The sequence below is a fragment of the Chiroxiphia lanceolata genome, chromosome 9, assembly GCF_009829145.1.
Source record: "Chiroxiphia lanceolata isolate bChiLan1 chromosome 9, bChiLan1.pri, whole genome shotgun sequence".
Classification (NCBI taxonomy): Eukaryota; Metazoa; Chordata; class Aves; order Passeriformes; family Pipridae; genus Chiroxiphia; species Chiroxiphia lanceolata.
The window spans coordinates 28,546,509-28,562,072 of NC_045645.1; the positions used below are offsets into that span (position 1 = coordinate 28,546,509).

The 15,564-nt window shown below is 40.1% G+C and overlaps 1 protein-coding gene and 1 long non-coding RNA gene across 4 annotated transcripts in view; one reads left to right on the forward strand and one right to left on the reverse strand.

Moving 5' to 3' along the window:
- The window catches only part of LOC116790931 (BMP/retinoic acid-inducible neural-specific protein 3), a 167,246-nt gene that overhangs the window by 103,043 nt on the left and 48,639 nt on the right, over positions 1-15,564 (forward strand). For both annotated transcript variants that reach the window (XM_032696474.1, XM_032696475.1), the window contains exon 4: positions 489-679. In XM_032696474.1, the coding sequence (XP_032552365.1) occupies positions 489-679 (191 nt within the window). The remainder of the gene's footprint in view (positions 1-488; positions 680-15,564) is intronic.
- LOC116790935 lies at positions 8,263-10,861 on the reverse strand. 2 transcript variants are annotated; one of them, XR_004358548.1, is made up of 4 exons: positions 10,806-10,861; positions 10,106-10,179; positions 8,504-8,643; positions 8,263-8,376 (listed from the first exon to the last, which is right to left on the reverse strand). It is a non-coding gene; the product is annotated as an uncharacterized LOC116790935 (long non-coding RNA). The 2 variants fall into 2 exon arrangements; XR_004358549.1 differs by having other exon boundaries at positions 8,332-8,398.

Below are 15,564 nucleotides of genomic sequence, written 5' to 3' on the forward strand. Positions count from 1 at the left end.
ATTAAAGTTTCTGACTTCAACAGTATTGATCCATGTCCCTATAAAGAGAGAGGAAGTGAAAAATCCACCACGGAAGATGCTGGATCTTCTCTTTGCTTTTGGAAAAGCACAGACTTTCCAAAGATCCGATACTTTTCAGCCATATAAATCTGGTTTAAGACAAGTGTTCTATCACATTTCGGGCATTTTAGCATTGCTGAATTCACTAGAAAGCACAGGGTTGCTTATAACCAGTTGTAACCTTTCTTCTGATATCAGCTATGATACAAAAGAAAGAAAGAAACAAACAAAAAAAGCAGAGTCTTGTGTATTTACACTGGTTTCATTTTCTTTTACACCAGCATTAAACACTGTAAAACCTGTTTAAATGTATTAAATGTATTAAACCTTGGAAATAAACATATTTTTTTATGTGATCCTGTGGGTTCTCTCCGTGCTGCTGGGTGTTGCTGATGACTGCTTGGGGGTTCCCTTGTCTCCCTGCCCAGGAGAGGAGTCACTCACGATTTTCGTGGACAAAAGGAAGCTGAGCAAGAGGTCGGAAGGGAGCGACCCGGGCACCAACAGCTCGGCGGTGACGCTGGAGACGCTGCACCAGCTGGCAGCCTCCTACTTCATCGACAGGGACAGCACCCTGCGCCGCCTGCACCACATCCAGATCGCCTCCACTGCCATCAAGGTAGGGCAAAACCCCCCGCAACAACCTTCGCACCGGCTGCTGCCCCCGGGGGAAACGGGGCTTGATTAGCAAAACAAAAAAAAAAAAAAAAACCACAACAAACCACTAATTAAAAGAATAGTTCCTAGCAAAATGATGGATTTTTTTATTCCGAGCTTTTTCTGACCCGAATCGAAGCGTTCGATTTACAAGGAAGATTTTAGTTTAGAAGAGGGTCTAAAGATGCAGCAGTGACGTTAGTCTTGGTGAATGGCACAGAATTGGATTGATGCACCTTCATAGCAGTGTTTGGTCATTGAGGCAACCTCATGTACACCTGTGCTCAGTAACTGCCTTTATAGACACATTTCTATTTTTCTTTCTTTTCTCTTTTTCCTCTTTTTTTAATTTTTTTTTTTAAATGTAGCTATTGTACTCCTGTGCCTGAAACATTAATTTTATTAGTGTTTGGTCATCGAGGTAACCCCATGTACATGTGTGCTCAGTAACTGAGTTTATAGACACATTTCTATTTCTCCTACTTCTTTCCTTCTTTTTCCTCCTCTTTTATTTATTTATTATTTTTTTTTAATGTAGTTATTGTACTCCTGTGCCTGAAACATTCTCTTTATTAGTGTTTGGTCACTGAGGCAACCTCGTGTACACGTGTGCTCAGTAACTGCCTTTATAGGCACATTTCTATTTCTCCTACTTCTTTTCTTCTTTTTCCTCTTCTTTTATTTATTTATTATTTTTTTTTAATGTAGTTATTGTACTGCTGTGCCTGAAACATTAATTTTATTAGTGTTTGGTCACTGAGGCAACCTCATGTACACGTGTGCTCAGTAACTGCCTTTATAGACACATTTCTATTTCTCCTACTTCTTTCCTTCTTTTTCCTCTTTTTTTCATTTTTTTTTTTATGTGGTTATTGTACTCCCGTGCCTGAAACATTAATTATTACTGTTATTTTTTTTACTGCCCTTTGGAACAATCTGGAGCTCTTGGCTCTACAGCTTTAGGGAGAGGTGTTGTTTTCTGCTAGGAATTTCTCTTAGCTCAGTTTGTCAGTGAAAGCATTCTGTCTACTGACTCTGCAGGTCACTCATAGGAAGTCTCCTCACAGGAGGATGCTTGGCTAAGATCAGAGTCCCCCAGGTACAGTATAAAGCAACAATTTTCCTTTGGAGCAGCTCTCTAGCCTTATGTTGCTTATTTGAAATAACCTCTGTCGGTCCATTTCCAGCATTGAAGAGCAAATAAAATTTTAGCTTGCAATTGAATATGCAGTAATTATGGAAGCCTTAATGTAAAATGTGATTTAGAATCCTTTCTGCTCATTGGATCTTTCCACTGGTAACCAAGATCTTCACTAAAGACCAGCTGAAGCCAGATGTAATTTCCAGCTACCTTGGCTGTTAGTCAAGCCAATATGAATTTAGTTCCCTGGAAGTGCCTTTACAGGGAGAAGGGGTTGACCAGAATTTGTGGATTGACAGCACCTGTTCAGTTTGGCTGCTGGTGCATGGAGGATATTCCTCCTGTCCCATCCATCCAGGAATGGTGGCAGGGCAGCTCACCCAGCTGGACTGTACCATACCAGCAGGGTTGTTTATATTTTAGGAAGAGAGAACTCAGAGTATTAATAATGTTTCATGTAACTCATCCTCTTCCTAGGAAGAATATAACCATCCTTTTGGGAATGTGTATCTGAATAAAACAAACAAAAAAAAACCCCAATATGCTATATGGAACAGAAAAGACTTAAAGCACAAATCAAAAGCCATGATATTTGCAGTTAAATCAGAGCACTTCAGTGCACAGAGGAGATCTGCCACTCCAGTTCCTGCAGGTTTGGACTTCGACATGAGCAGGAATAATTTGGTTTGCTGTTTGACTAGTTGGTTTGTCACATTTCCTGGGGCTGGGCAATCTGGAACTGTGACAGGAGTGGGGAAAAAAAATTGCACAACTCTTTGCACAGCAACATATTTGGGGACTGTAGTGTCCAGAGATGGCTTTTCTCGTGGCTGGACACCCCTAAAACATTATTGGAGAAGAGAGATTAAAAAGACACTCTCTTTCTTTCCTCCTCCCCCCATAACCAATATTTCTTCCTTTTTTTCCCCCCCCCAAATCAGTATAAGACTCCCTTTTCAAGTCAAGCTACATCACTCTCACACCTCTTTCTTTCTCTATTCATATGAAAAAAATGGCAGAAGGATAATATTTATAAACACCACAGCATATGTTCTAAGCAAGTTACCACGTTCATTCTGTGTCCTTTCTTGTGATTTTTTTTGTTTCTCCTGTTTTTTCTGTGTTTTAGGCTGTCTGGTTTTGTGCAGTGTAAACCAGGAACACCTTAATACGATTTAGCGATCATTTATTTATCAACAAAAAAATGTAAAAATAACAATTTGGAAGGAAATATTATCTACAGCACCATGAAATAGTAAGAAAAAAAAATATAAGCATTCAGCAGCAGAACAGAGTCTTGAAGCTGCCTTAAAGCACCCCCAAGGATGGATTTATTTAGCACAGGAAAGAGATGTCTGTTTTCCTAAATTCTAAGGATGTCTCTTTAGAAAGCAACACATAATGAATAGTTTTTTCTCGCTTATGGAATTGAAACAATTAATACTGGAGAAAGTCTTATCTTCTTTGTTCAAAGTCACCGAGATATGTGATTGCTGAATTTTCTTCTCACAATTCTTGTGATATCATTTTGTGGGACTGATGGAGGAAGACAATATTTTGATAAGTTCTGTAATTAAGCTTTTCTATCAAAAAATGAAGTTGTCACAGAGAAAGGAAAGCATTAAGAAGAGGAAAGTGAGAATTAACATTAAAGCCTTCATATTTAGTTTTTATTTATCTAGTGAAAAGCAACACTATTCATAGCAAAACCTGCTAATGTGCAGTATGAGGAAAGGAGCGGGAGAGATGAATCTGATGAATCAAGTTTGTTAATCAAATTTGCCTGTAATCAAGTTTGTTACTGTGACATAATTACCCTTAAAAGCAGCCCTGAGGCTTTGCATTAATCACACAGACAATACATTGCTTAGTCCACATTTAAAAAGGTAACATCATCCTGTTACAACATCACCTGACTGGAAATCAAAATGTCCATGGGAGAAACCCATAGCTTGTATCAATATTTAACTTATTTAACAGTCCCTGAACGTGCATTCCTTCAGTATTGTATTAATTCATGCATTTTAGTGTAAGGCCTTGGGCTCATGTGCTAAATCAACAGTTTGGAGCCTCAGGGGCCTCACTGGAAACTCCCCAAGCTCCCGAGGGCTGGGCCTGGTTTGCATGAACATTTCCACCAAGGAGCATCCCGGTGTGTTTGAAATATTCCAGGTCCTTTGAGGAGCCTTTTCCCGTGACAATTCCCTTCAGGTGCAGGGATGGCTGTTAGTTCTCCCTGTTGACATCCCATGAGGGTGGTGGGGTGTGCTCTAAGAAAACCCTGGCCAGTTGTGGCAGCAGAACAGGGATGAAGGCAGGGAATTCTTCCCTTTCCCCGGGGGGTGTCGTTAGGAGAGACATTCCCAGCTCTTCCCACAGGGTGCTGGTGGGACACAAGCACAGCCAGGCTGGTTTGTGCCCACTGAAGGTCCCACCACAGCTGGAGGCCCAGGGGAAGGTGACACCTTTTCTACAGAAAACCCACGGTGGTTACACAGTAAATTAAATATTACTGAACGCTCTCACTGCACCCTGCAGAATTAGTAACAGAGTTGTGTTAGAACACGGCCATTAATAAAGTGAGGCTGTTACAGTATTTGTCTCTTGGAGGATTACAGTATTTTTCTTTTGGAGGATATCACCTTCCATCCCAGAATTCATCTCCTTTCATGGGAGCTGGGCAGGGAGACCACAGAATACGTGTTATTTTAGGGTCCAAACAGCTGTAGGACAGCCACAGTGCAACAAAAGAACAGGAGGCAACAGAAGAACAGATGCATAAATTGAATTTTCCACCAGCTATTTACAGCCAGATTACAGCCCATTTATTCCATCTGAGTGAGAAAGAATAAACATCCCTGAGAATGTGCCCTCTAATTTCAATTAAATTTTATTGTGCAATTTGCTTTTTACTTTTCCCCAAACACTTTTTTTTTTTTCCTTGCTATGAGAGATTTAAGCATTTTGTTGTCTTTGAAAACTTTCGATTACAATGAACAGGGCTCTATTGTGATGGTAACTATATCTGATTATCCATAATTAACCCGTGAATGACTCATGGTGGGCTGTTAGAAAGGAAACTTAAGTGTAATGAAATTAGTTTCTCACTCAAAACTCAGCCTGAAATACAGACCTTTTTTTTTTTTTTTGGTGTGTGTGTTTCTTTGTTTTGGAGCTCCCTTGATTCAATATTTTCTTCTTTCCTGTTTCACATTTGAACGTGCTTTTCCGTGGGTTCCAGCAATTGCTGTAATCAAAAGCAGAAATGCTGAAATACTATAAAGCCACGTGCTTTTGTCAGGTTTCTGGCAAACTCAAAATCTCACTTGTTTGCCCAGTTTTGTACGAACAGCCAGTTGTTTGGAAGCTTTTGAAATCCAGATCTTGAACCCTTCTTGCCCTCATTTTCTCAGTTCAGTCTCTGCGTAGAATTTAAGACTGTGCAGTTGAGAAGCCTCGTAAACAACCAAATATTGAGAAACAAAATTTGCCCAGCGACAGCTTTACGCTGTAAAACCACAGTTAGAAACATTGGGCTGAGTAGAAACAAAGCCCTGTGATGGCTTGGTGATGTGGCTTCAGGAAAACCTCAGGACAGATTTTCCAGGACAGGTGTTGTTCAGGACCATTATGAAACTGGGAGATCAGAACTGCCTCCATCCCAGACCAAAGCTTGGAGTTTTTCAAAGGGGGGAGTTAAAAATTAGGAAATGCGCAGAAATTGTGATCTCAGATCTCCGCCCCTCAGGAAATTTCTGTGAGAATTGAATGCTTTTGCAGGTTTCTTTAGAAATTCCACTCAATACTAAAAGCTTCACAAACCCAGCTCACTATTTCTAAAGCTAGAATTAGCTTTTCAAATTTAAATTTGAATTTAGGTCATTATTTAATCTTACCAGAAGACCAGGGACCTGCAATTAGACCCTGGGCATCACCCTTCAGGTAGTGAAGAAGTCTCTGTCCCATCTTCTACAGCACAGCACAGGGTTTGTGTTTGTCTCATTGTAAAAATGAAATACAGGAGGTTTTATAGATTTTTCTCTGGAAGCTGTTGGAAATCTTTGGGTTAAATTCATCACGGGTGTAATGAAATCTTGTGACTGCCACGGATTGTTAACTAATTCTAAGAACACCCTAAATATTAAGGTTAGGGTTTTATTTCCATATCTTATTGAGGAATTTAAGGTGATGATATTAATAACAAGTTTAAGTCATTTGGACAGCTGAGTTTTAATTCATCTGAATCTCCAGGGCTGCTTTCTCTGAAGGGGGACAGAGAGGTGAACTCCTCAGTGGGTAAAGCAACAAAAAAGGAGAGATCATACGACATGATAAAGCAGAACAAATTGAAGGAGTCTGGTATTATATTAGTTATTTAGTTTAGTCAAAAGAGAAGAGTAAAAAAAAACAAAGCCAGGGAAATAAAGACTGCCAAACCCTGAGCAGGCTATAAATATCCATATGTAAATGAGAGACCTTAACAGCACTCACACAACACTTGCCATCACAGTTGTCAAAAACCTATAAACAATTCATATCACAGTTCTTTAAATGTCCCATATTCTCCTTTTTTTCCCCCCCTAAAACCCCTGAAACTAAAGTAAATAAACCCAGAGGATGGAGCAGGGTTTTAATACTGAGAGATGCACAGTGAACAGATTGAACAGTGCAGTTAGAGCAGAGCACTCCAGCACGGATTTGGAGGCACTCAGATTTGTATGGATTTTAATTTGATCTTTATTCTGGCTGGGTTGAGAAACTTGAGCACTCTGCCTGTCCTCCGCTCTCTAATTGGCAGCTACTGCCTGTCAGCAGGTCAGAGAATGTCAAGCAAGGACTATAAAATTCACAGAACATTTCCCTGCCTCTGAACTCTCAGAAATACAAGATATCGTGTATCAACAGCTTGTATGAACACAAAGGTCAGATTAGGAGGAATATCTCAGAGGAATAGAGACTCTGAGGCAGAAGAAATCAGAGCAGAGAACAATAAAAGGCTGTGCCAAGTTTTCCATGTACATGTTATTTTTTCCTAGAGAATTTTTGCCCATAATACATTTTTACGTGTTTGCTGTTATAGTTTAGGATTCAGTTGGCAACCATCCTTTTCAATCTGTCCACTTAGTGTGAAAAAAACCCTGAAAACATCCTTTGTATGAGAATCCTTGGTAGGTAACTGGCACTGAGAGTCACATCATTGCTGTCTTCTGCACTTCACCCTCATTTCTGTCTTGTAGACCTCCAGAGGTGCTTCAGCAGGATTTCCATGTCTGACAGCAAAACTGTAACCTAATCTCTTACAAGATGACACATATAATGCCTCTCTACACTGTAGCAGGAGCTGGGTTTAAGAAAGGTTTCATTATTCACCCAGGGGACTTTCTGTACTATGGAGCGATCTTTACTTTCAGATCTTTAATGTCTTAAAGGTTGGAAGTTTCATCACTGTTCCCTAGACTTTGTAACTGAATCGAGTGAGTAAAATAACAGGTGTTTCTGATTTTGCCTGGTGAGATTCTGACCTTTTTTGATGAACAAACTCCACTGACGTCAGAGTTGAGATCAGAGTTTCACAGTTCAGCCCCAGCCATCTCTTCCCAATCTATCAAAATATTGTTCATTATCTCTGTAGATAAGTAATTTCAACCCTCTCATTGCCAGGGAAGAGTTCATACATTTCATGGTCTTTGGGTATTTTTCCTTTGATTTCTATTAGAAGTAATATAAAAATAAATAACACCCCCCCCCTTTTGTGTCACCGTCACAGTAATTCATAATTTTCCAATATTTATACTAATTCCACCAAATGGAGGATATGTGTATGCAGTCTCCCACCAAATAGGTAGATTTGTAAGTAAATTTAATTGTATCTTCTCCAGGAGCATCTAGAGCCTTGAAAAAGAAATCTCGTGTTTTTCCTTCAACTTTTCATGAAATCCTTAAGGTGTAAAAATAAGTTGACAATAACAGAGAAAGTGCTTTGAAGGGGACCATTAAAATATTTTCCCTGTCATGCTTTAGTCCACTTAAGAACTTTGTTCTTACTCTGGTTCCCTGTCTGAAATCTGACATTCACAGCAATACTGAGCCATTTGTATCATTGTCAGAAAGAAGCAGCCCATGTTCCTTCAAGCACAGCAATTTAGAGACTTGGTTAAAGAATGGTGCTAAAATGTGTGGGTCTGCTTTTCTGACTCTGATGTTGGTTCACACTGGGGAGGATCTGTCCTTCCTTGATGAAAATGCACAAAACTGGCAAGCCTGCAGTGTGTGATTTAATTCCTACCCTGCTATCACAGTGTAATGGCTTAGAAAGAATTGTGCACTACAGGCAAGATAAACTTTCTGAGAAGTAAAAGGGCATGAAGAAAATACAGGGGGACATGTGAATTTACACATATTTACTTATGTACGACATTTAATTGAAAACAACTCCTGTCAACAGGTTTTTCACCTCCCACATCATGAAAGGAGCTGGACACTTGGATGCCTAGAAATGCCCTGACTCACATGTCAGTCTGCATGGAAACAAAACAAAACCTGCTGGTGGTTGAGTTCCTTTCGATTCTGAGCAGAACAAAGTCCTTTCACTCCACAGGACTCTGCAGTCTGGATAATAAGTGCTGCTCTCTTTTCATATGTTACCCCTTTTTCCTTCTGAACTTCCCTCTTTCCCTAAATTCTCATGCTCACAGGAGCTCGAGCTCTTTCTTTTTCTGGGTTTTTTTTTGGTGGAAGAAATGCTCCTGCCCTTCTGATGCCTTGTTCTTTGCCCTTGGCGTTGTCTCATCCATGTCAGGACCAGAAAGAAATGAATAAAACCCTTGGACAAGATTCTACATTCCAAACATCTTTTGCAAAATTCATATCAATGCAAGACCCATAGTAGGACACATTAGTGCACGTTTTAATGAACAGATCTTGATATCTGATGGGTCTTTCTATTCCCACGAATCAGGATGATTTGAAGGATTTACCAGCTGGGCACAGCAGTCTGTCTGGATAACATTGCCCTCAGAGCCTAATTCTAAGAGCAGGCTTCTGTGCATTTAAATATCTCTTTTTAGCTTGTTCACGAAATAACAACGTTGAGAATCGCTCAGTTGTTGGCCAAAACTTTCCAAAGAGCACTCAGCTTGTTCACCCACAAGTCTTTCAGGATGGTGCATGAGCTCAGGTCCAAGAGCAGAGTTTGATGAGCCAGGCTCAATGCCAGAGGTATTTCCACCTGCCAAAACCATGGAAATGCCCGTGGTGCAAATCCACAGTGTTCCACTACAGGCAGTGTTGATTTGCACTGGGGAGGATCTGGTATTTTCTTGATGAAAATAGAGGATCTCAGTATGTCTGCAGGGGTTTCCCACCCAGCTGTAATTCCCATCTCTCCAAATGGCTTTTATGTTTGAATTCTTTGTGTTCCAGCTTCCTAATGGTCTCTATTACTGTAAATTTGCAGAAATACCTGAGTTGCATTTGCTGTATTTGAAGTTATGAATATTTTGATTATTTAATCAAAGTCAGCACATTTATGAATTCAGTTTTTGCTTTTATTCTGAGTAAGACTTTAAACTGATTGGAAGATGCCTCTCAGACGTGATGCAGTTTTGGACAGAGAGATATTCTTTCATTTGAGTGTTCCTTAAAAATTTAAGGGATATGATCTTTCTCCTCATGTATTTTGACAGACCAAATCTAAAAGATCAGACTTCTGGATACAGAACACAGCTACCAACTCTCATTTCCAAAACATTTTGACTGAACTGTGAGACCTGGATACAGCTCTCCCTTCCAAGCTGTAGCAGACAGGCAACAGAATTATTTGGAATACAATTGGTCTCAGAGGGAATAAAAAGGGGAATTTATATTATTTTGGCAAAAATATTAGTAGCCTAAGGTTTCTTTGCAACCAAACACTTTTCTATTATATGGTTCTTCACTTGCAAATCTGAATTTTTCCTCTTGACTTGACTTTCCCCGTAATTTTTATTTTATCTACAATAGTGCTTATTATCACAGCAACAAAAATTGTTACCTGAAAAGTAATTTTTACTTATATACATATAATTGATAATTAGAAGGGTTGTTTGGTTCACAGTGGAGAGCTCTAGGTAGAACTGTGTGAATATTTGTATCTTGATCAAATATACCCTCAGGTGTATTTACCCTCCTCTCAGGCTTGCAGCACGTTGTCCTAACACAGGAGGTTTACATCCCAGATAAAACACCTCCTTTCCCACTCATTCTTACCTGGTGCTTCCTCAACTACTTCTGTCTGCAGCCAGGCTGTAAATGCTGATGGTTCTGCATTCCAGACTTAGCAACTGGAATAGCAACAGAGAGAACTGGGGAGAATTTTTTTCTGCTCTGAATAATTTCAGTACGAAGATTAAACGTGGTAAATGAGAACCAGTTTTCTTCTTTTCTGAGCCCTGGGGTTTAAACTGTTGGCAGATAAGCCCTGAAATTATAGAATCCCTCAATGGTTTGGGTTGGAAGGGGGCCCATCCAGTGCCACCCCCTGCCACGGGCAGGGACACCTTCCACCAGCCCAGGTTGCTCCAAGCCCAGTCCAACCTGGCCTTGGACACTTCCAGGGGAATGGTTATGGGCATTGTTCCTTTAACTCACTTAAATAGTTTAGAAAACATCAATATATGTGCAGGCATCAGAACAGATTGAACACTAATCTGTTTGGTTCACTGTTCTTCAGCTGATTCGATATTGGCCTTTGGAGTTTCAAATGCAATTGCAGATAAATGTTTGAAGATGCTTTTTTTTTCCCCATCAAATAATAAGAAAGCAACACATACATTTACATGGCAGGTGCCAGAGATTTGGTTTCTGGATCTTAAGTCTGTTATGGTTTATACAGCTCTCAGGCCCTGGCACAGGCTGCCCAGGGAGTCCCCATCCCAGGAGGGATTTAAAAGATGTGTAGCTCTGGCACTTGGGGACATGGTTTAGTGGGGGAACTGTTGGACTCAATGGACTTAGAGGTATTTGCCAACCTAAATGATTCCGTGATTCTGTGATTCAGTTATTCTATGGTTCAATTATTGAATGGTTTTAGGATTCTATGATTCTATTTTTCTATGATACTATATGATTACGTAATTCTGTGATTCTATGATTTGAAGATTCCATCATTCCATTATTCCATGATTCTGTGAGCAAGTTTGTCAATCCTATTGGCCCACTTTGAGTAAGATTCATATAATGTGGCCATGCCCTATGCATGACATACATACTGACTGCAGCAGTATTTGCACATCAGATTCCAGTCTCAGACCTTCTTTCCATGGTTTTTTTACATGTCTGTGGGATTTAAAGGCAAAGATTTGCTTTCACCACAGATTAACCTACACAATCATCGTGTAACAACATAATCAATCAAAGTTACAGAACAACAGACCTAAATTAGTCATCTACCACTGAGAAGCATCCCTGTGAAATGAAGTTTAGAGCTTCAGTATTGAATTGCTTTTCTTTTCTGATACAAATTTCACCGAGCTAAACTCCCTTTAACTCGAACATCTGATAGGGGTTTAATGGTTAAATTATAGATCAGTTGTAGCTGCTGACTCTGTAGGTAGGTCTTCAAATGTGCAGGAAAGCATTAAAACCAGCAGCTTAAAAATAACAGTTTAGCAAAACTATAAATGGAGAGTTGGCAGTACCAGTGAGACAGAAAGGGCAAATGTGTTACAGTCGTTTACCAGAGGGAATAAATGGGTGGGAAGTAATGAGGGTACAACCTAAAAATAAATCCCTACAAACACGTATGTGAGGCAGGCAGAGGGGAGCCAGCAGAGAGGCAGGGACAGGAATGGGATTTCTTTGGAGAGGTTGGAGTGACAACCCCACGAGGGGGAGTCTGACTGGAGGATGGGAAAATAAAATGGATGTGCAAAATGTCCTGCTGGGATGGCACTGGGAGAGGGGCAGAGTGTTCAGAGTGCTGTGAACTGCAGAAATAAATCAGGAGTTTACACGTGCACCCAGGCAGGAAATGTTGGAGCTGGAAACAGCTTCAACTAGGACATTGTTAGAGAGATTGCTGAAAAGAATAAGTGATGCCTTAAAAAATATATTGTATAAAGTTTTAGCGCAGCTTGTTAGTGCCTTTAGCCTGCTAAACGTCTTTGTACCAGATTTCTAAAAAATGCTGTTTAACATTCTTTGTTAAGAACTTCAACGCACAAGGGATTTTAAGGAGGTGAAGAGCTCCTTGTCTGTGAAAATGTACTGGGAAAGGGACCCAACAGAGACATAACACTTGGTATAAGTAGTCAGAGCTATCCAGGGGCCTTGAAACCATTCCAAGAGGGTCAGAGGAGAGGAGGAAGACAAAGAAGATGAAGGGGTGGTCATTGTAGGACCATGGACTCAAATTGGGGAGGTGTGGGGAGGGCGGCGCTGTGGGAGGGCTGGTTTTGGGAGTGGGTGTAACAGATGAGGCAAAGTCCAAATATTGTAATCAGAAACTGAATATTGTAGTTAGATGATTGTATAATGTTGCAAAAAGCTTCTGCAGTTGGGGTGTGCCATATATTTCTGTGCACCACTGATGCCACATTAAAGAAGTGCTTTTTTTGGCCTTCCGATCCTCAAAAATAGTCCAGAGAATTATTTCTCTGTTTTAGAACTGCACAGAAACATATAATCCTAATAGGATCTCCATGGAAAATTGGGTTCTTAATTAACCTGCCCTTATCATTTTGATTTTTGAGCTTCAAGTCTTTAAATGAGTTATTTTTAGGACCTGATGTTAACCTGTCACACGTTTTCATTAGCACAAGTTTCTTCTATTTTTTTCCTCGTAAGAAATAATGTACATATAATTTTTGAAACTGACCCCTTTAGAGGTAAAATGTTTCCAAATGATCTAAAGCTAACTTTTATATTTACCAACATGATCTTTTTCCTGATACTTCACGAAGAAAAGGAACATTTTAACTATTCATTGTAATTGAGGAAGGACTACAGTTTTTCTTCGTACTTTCCCAACTTAAAAAAACCCAGGTTTTTGATTCAACTGCGGTATTATTATGACTAATAACCTCTGTGAGTATTATAAAGGGACAAATCATCCTGTCTTCCTGAAATTAATGGGGACACAGTGAAAAAATCCCAGTAGCCTTAGCACTGGATATTGGAACTGATCCATGAAGATATGAATCCTATTCCTAATACTCTTGGAAAGTCCTTGCATGGGATTTTGTAGCTAGATGTAAGAAGATGGTCTCCCTTTACAGTCTGTGCCCCAAAATTTCTTTGTCCTTTATATAGTGATGGAATTATGTTTGGAAAAGGATGCAAAGTTCAGGAATTGGGTTGTGCTTCAGTAGGCAGCTTTGCTTTTGCTTTCTGCAGATACCTTGAGGTTTTTATAAACATGAAATATCATTTTAATTTGTATCTGCACTGTCCTCTCTGCTTCTAATTTTATCTTTGAAACCGAATATATAGATTTCATTTGCTGTTTGTTGCTCAGCTCCCTCTTTAGGCCATAAAAGCCGTGAAAAAATAATATTAGTGTTAATTTAAGTAAGATATGAGCAAGTAGAAATAGCTAAATGGGAACTGAGACAAAATAGTCAGTTTTTATTACATTTTTGCCAGCTCTGCTGCTTGTCCATAAAAGAACTTCACTGTCATCTGTTCTTCAAGATTAATTAAAAGAGATAACCTGTTCTTTCAGACAGAGTGCCTGTCCTCATTCTCTGTAGGAGGCTGATGCACCTTTGATTTCTGAAAATGCAGGAAATAAAGGCCCTGGCAACACTGCCCTGACTGGTTTCCCAGCAGCCTCATTTCCTGCAAACTTCCTGGTTGCATTCCAGAAGGATGCAACGGGCATCTTCCAGGCAAGGGATTAAAAACGTCCTTGGAAAGGGGGAAACTGTGGCTGTGATAGCAGGACTGTCAGTGCTGCCAGGCTCCTTTCAATGTTCTTGGGGGTTCTCTGGGAATTTACAGACAATAAATTACTCCCTGTGATAGTGGGGAATAGACTCGAGAGGAGAGGTGATTGCTCCCTGTCACGTGAACCTAAACAGCCTTTAAAAAAAAATCATCACATTTTTTAACAAATGCAACAAGGGAGCAGAATTCAAACAGTGGGAGTTTATTTCTAGTTCCTGGAATATTCTGATTTCTGGGGTGTTCAATGCTTTATGTAAGGAGAATACATTTCAATCTCGTTGTAGTGGAACAGTCTGGTTCCCAGTAAATTCCCGGGAGCACAATAAAAAAGGAGAGGGGAATAGAAGGGTTAGACTGATCTCTTGGGAAGCTTAAGTGTTGCATTTGGTAAAATTCAACATTGTCTCCTTGCCCAAAAACTTGAAAAAATCATTATTCCTCTTGTAATGAAGTTAATGGAAATTTTGCAATTACTTCTCTTGCAGAAAGATCAAGTTTACTGTTCCTATTCCATCTTACAGATGACAGAAAAATACAGTGGGAGCATTTCCAGGTCTCCTGAGTTAGTGGGCTCTTCAAACTGAAGCATCAGCCCTGTTCTGGTAGAAAATGTGCTGAAAGCATTAGACGCCTATGAGGTGTTGTTTTAGAATGCTGGCAATTAATAAAATGATATTGAAAACAGGAATCCAACCCCAAACATTGTGAGTGCTGCTGGTTTGTCTGTACCTCCTTCAGAAAAGGCCCATAGCAGGAGAAGTGTCAGTGTCAAATCAGAAAATTTGATTTATTTTAATTACCCACTAATTAGCGGGAGTTTTTTAATACATTCAATGACATAAGTAGGGCAGCAGAGCAGCAACTATTGTGTGGCAAAGGGAGGAAGTGCTGGCATAAAGGTGCTTTTGTGAAAAACTGCCAAGCCTGGGGGAAAAAAAAAAAGAAGAGAATTGGTAGGAGATCCACATCTAAATAGAAAGTACATTTAGTGCCTGTTCATTTGATCACTTTTTTTAAGGTGAAGTGAGCACTGGCTGCAGAATGTGCAGGGACTCCAGTTTGAGGGAACAGGGGCTGGAGGACCAGCCCCGAGGATGAGGTCCAGGGGAGAGTCATGGAACCATTAAGGTTGGAAAAGACCTCTAAGGTGACCAAATCCAACCATCAACCCAACACCACCAGCATGTTACTTAGGAGAATCCTGAGGACTTCAGGTTTTCTCCCCACTCCAGACTTCACCCTGCCTTCTGCCTGCACTGGTTGTTCAGAACAGACCTTCTTCCATCCCGTGTGTACGATGAGTTTGCTTAAATAATTATTTGAATGTTCAAAATATTGAAGAGGTTTACGGGGATATGAATGTGGCATTGTCTCCTCCTCCTTTGTGTTGGTTAAGTTCTCTTCCTTAGAAGCCAAATACCTTTTTAAAGAGTCTCTCTCAGAAGAGGACAGTGCTTTGTGAAGGCAGCACAGCGTCAGGGATATCAGCTCTGTGCACGGCAAAGGACACACCAGGAGCAAAATCTCCGCAGAAATACATTTCTCTTTTATTAGGAATGTCTTCTATAGGCTTAATTATCATGGGCACAAAAAAGCAGACTATTTCCCAGGGAAATACTCCCCACTGATATCACAAGAATTCAGCCCCGCTGAAGTGCCGGGAGTTGTGTTCTCAGTGCACTTATAATCGGGTCGTTATCACCATGGTTATGAGATTTAACTGACTCAAAACTGTAGGCATTTGTCTCATTAATGCCAAATTGTTGGAGTTTATTTCTGGG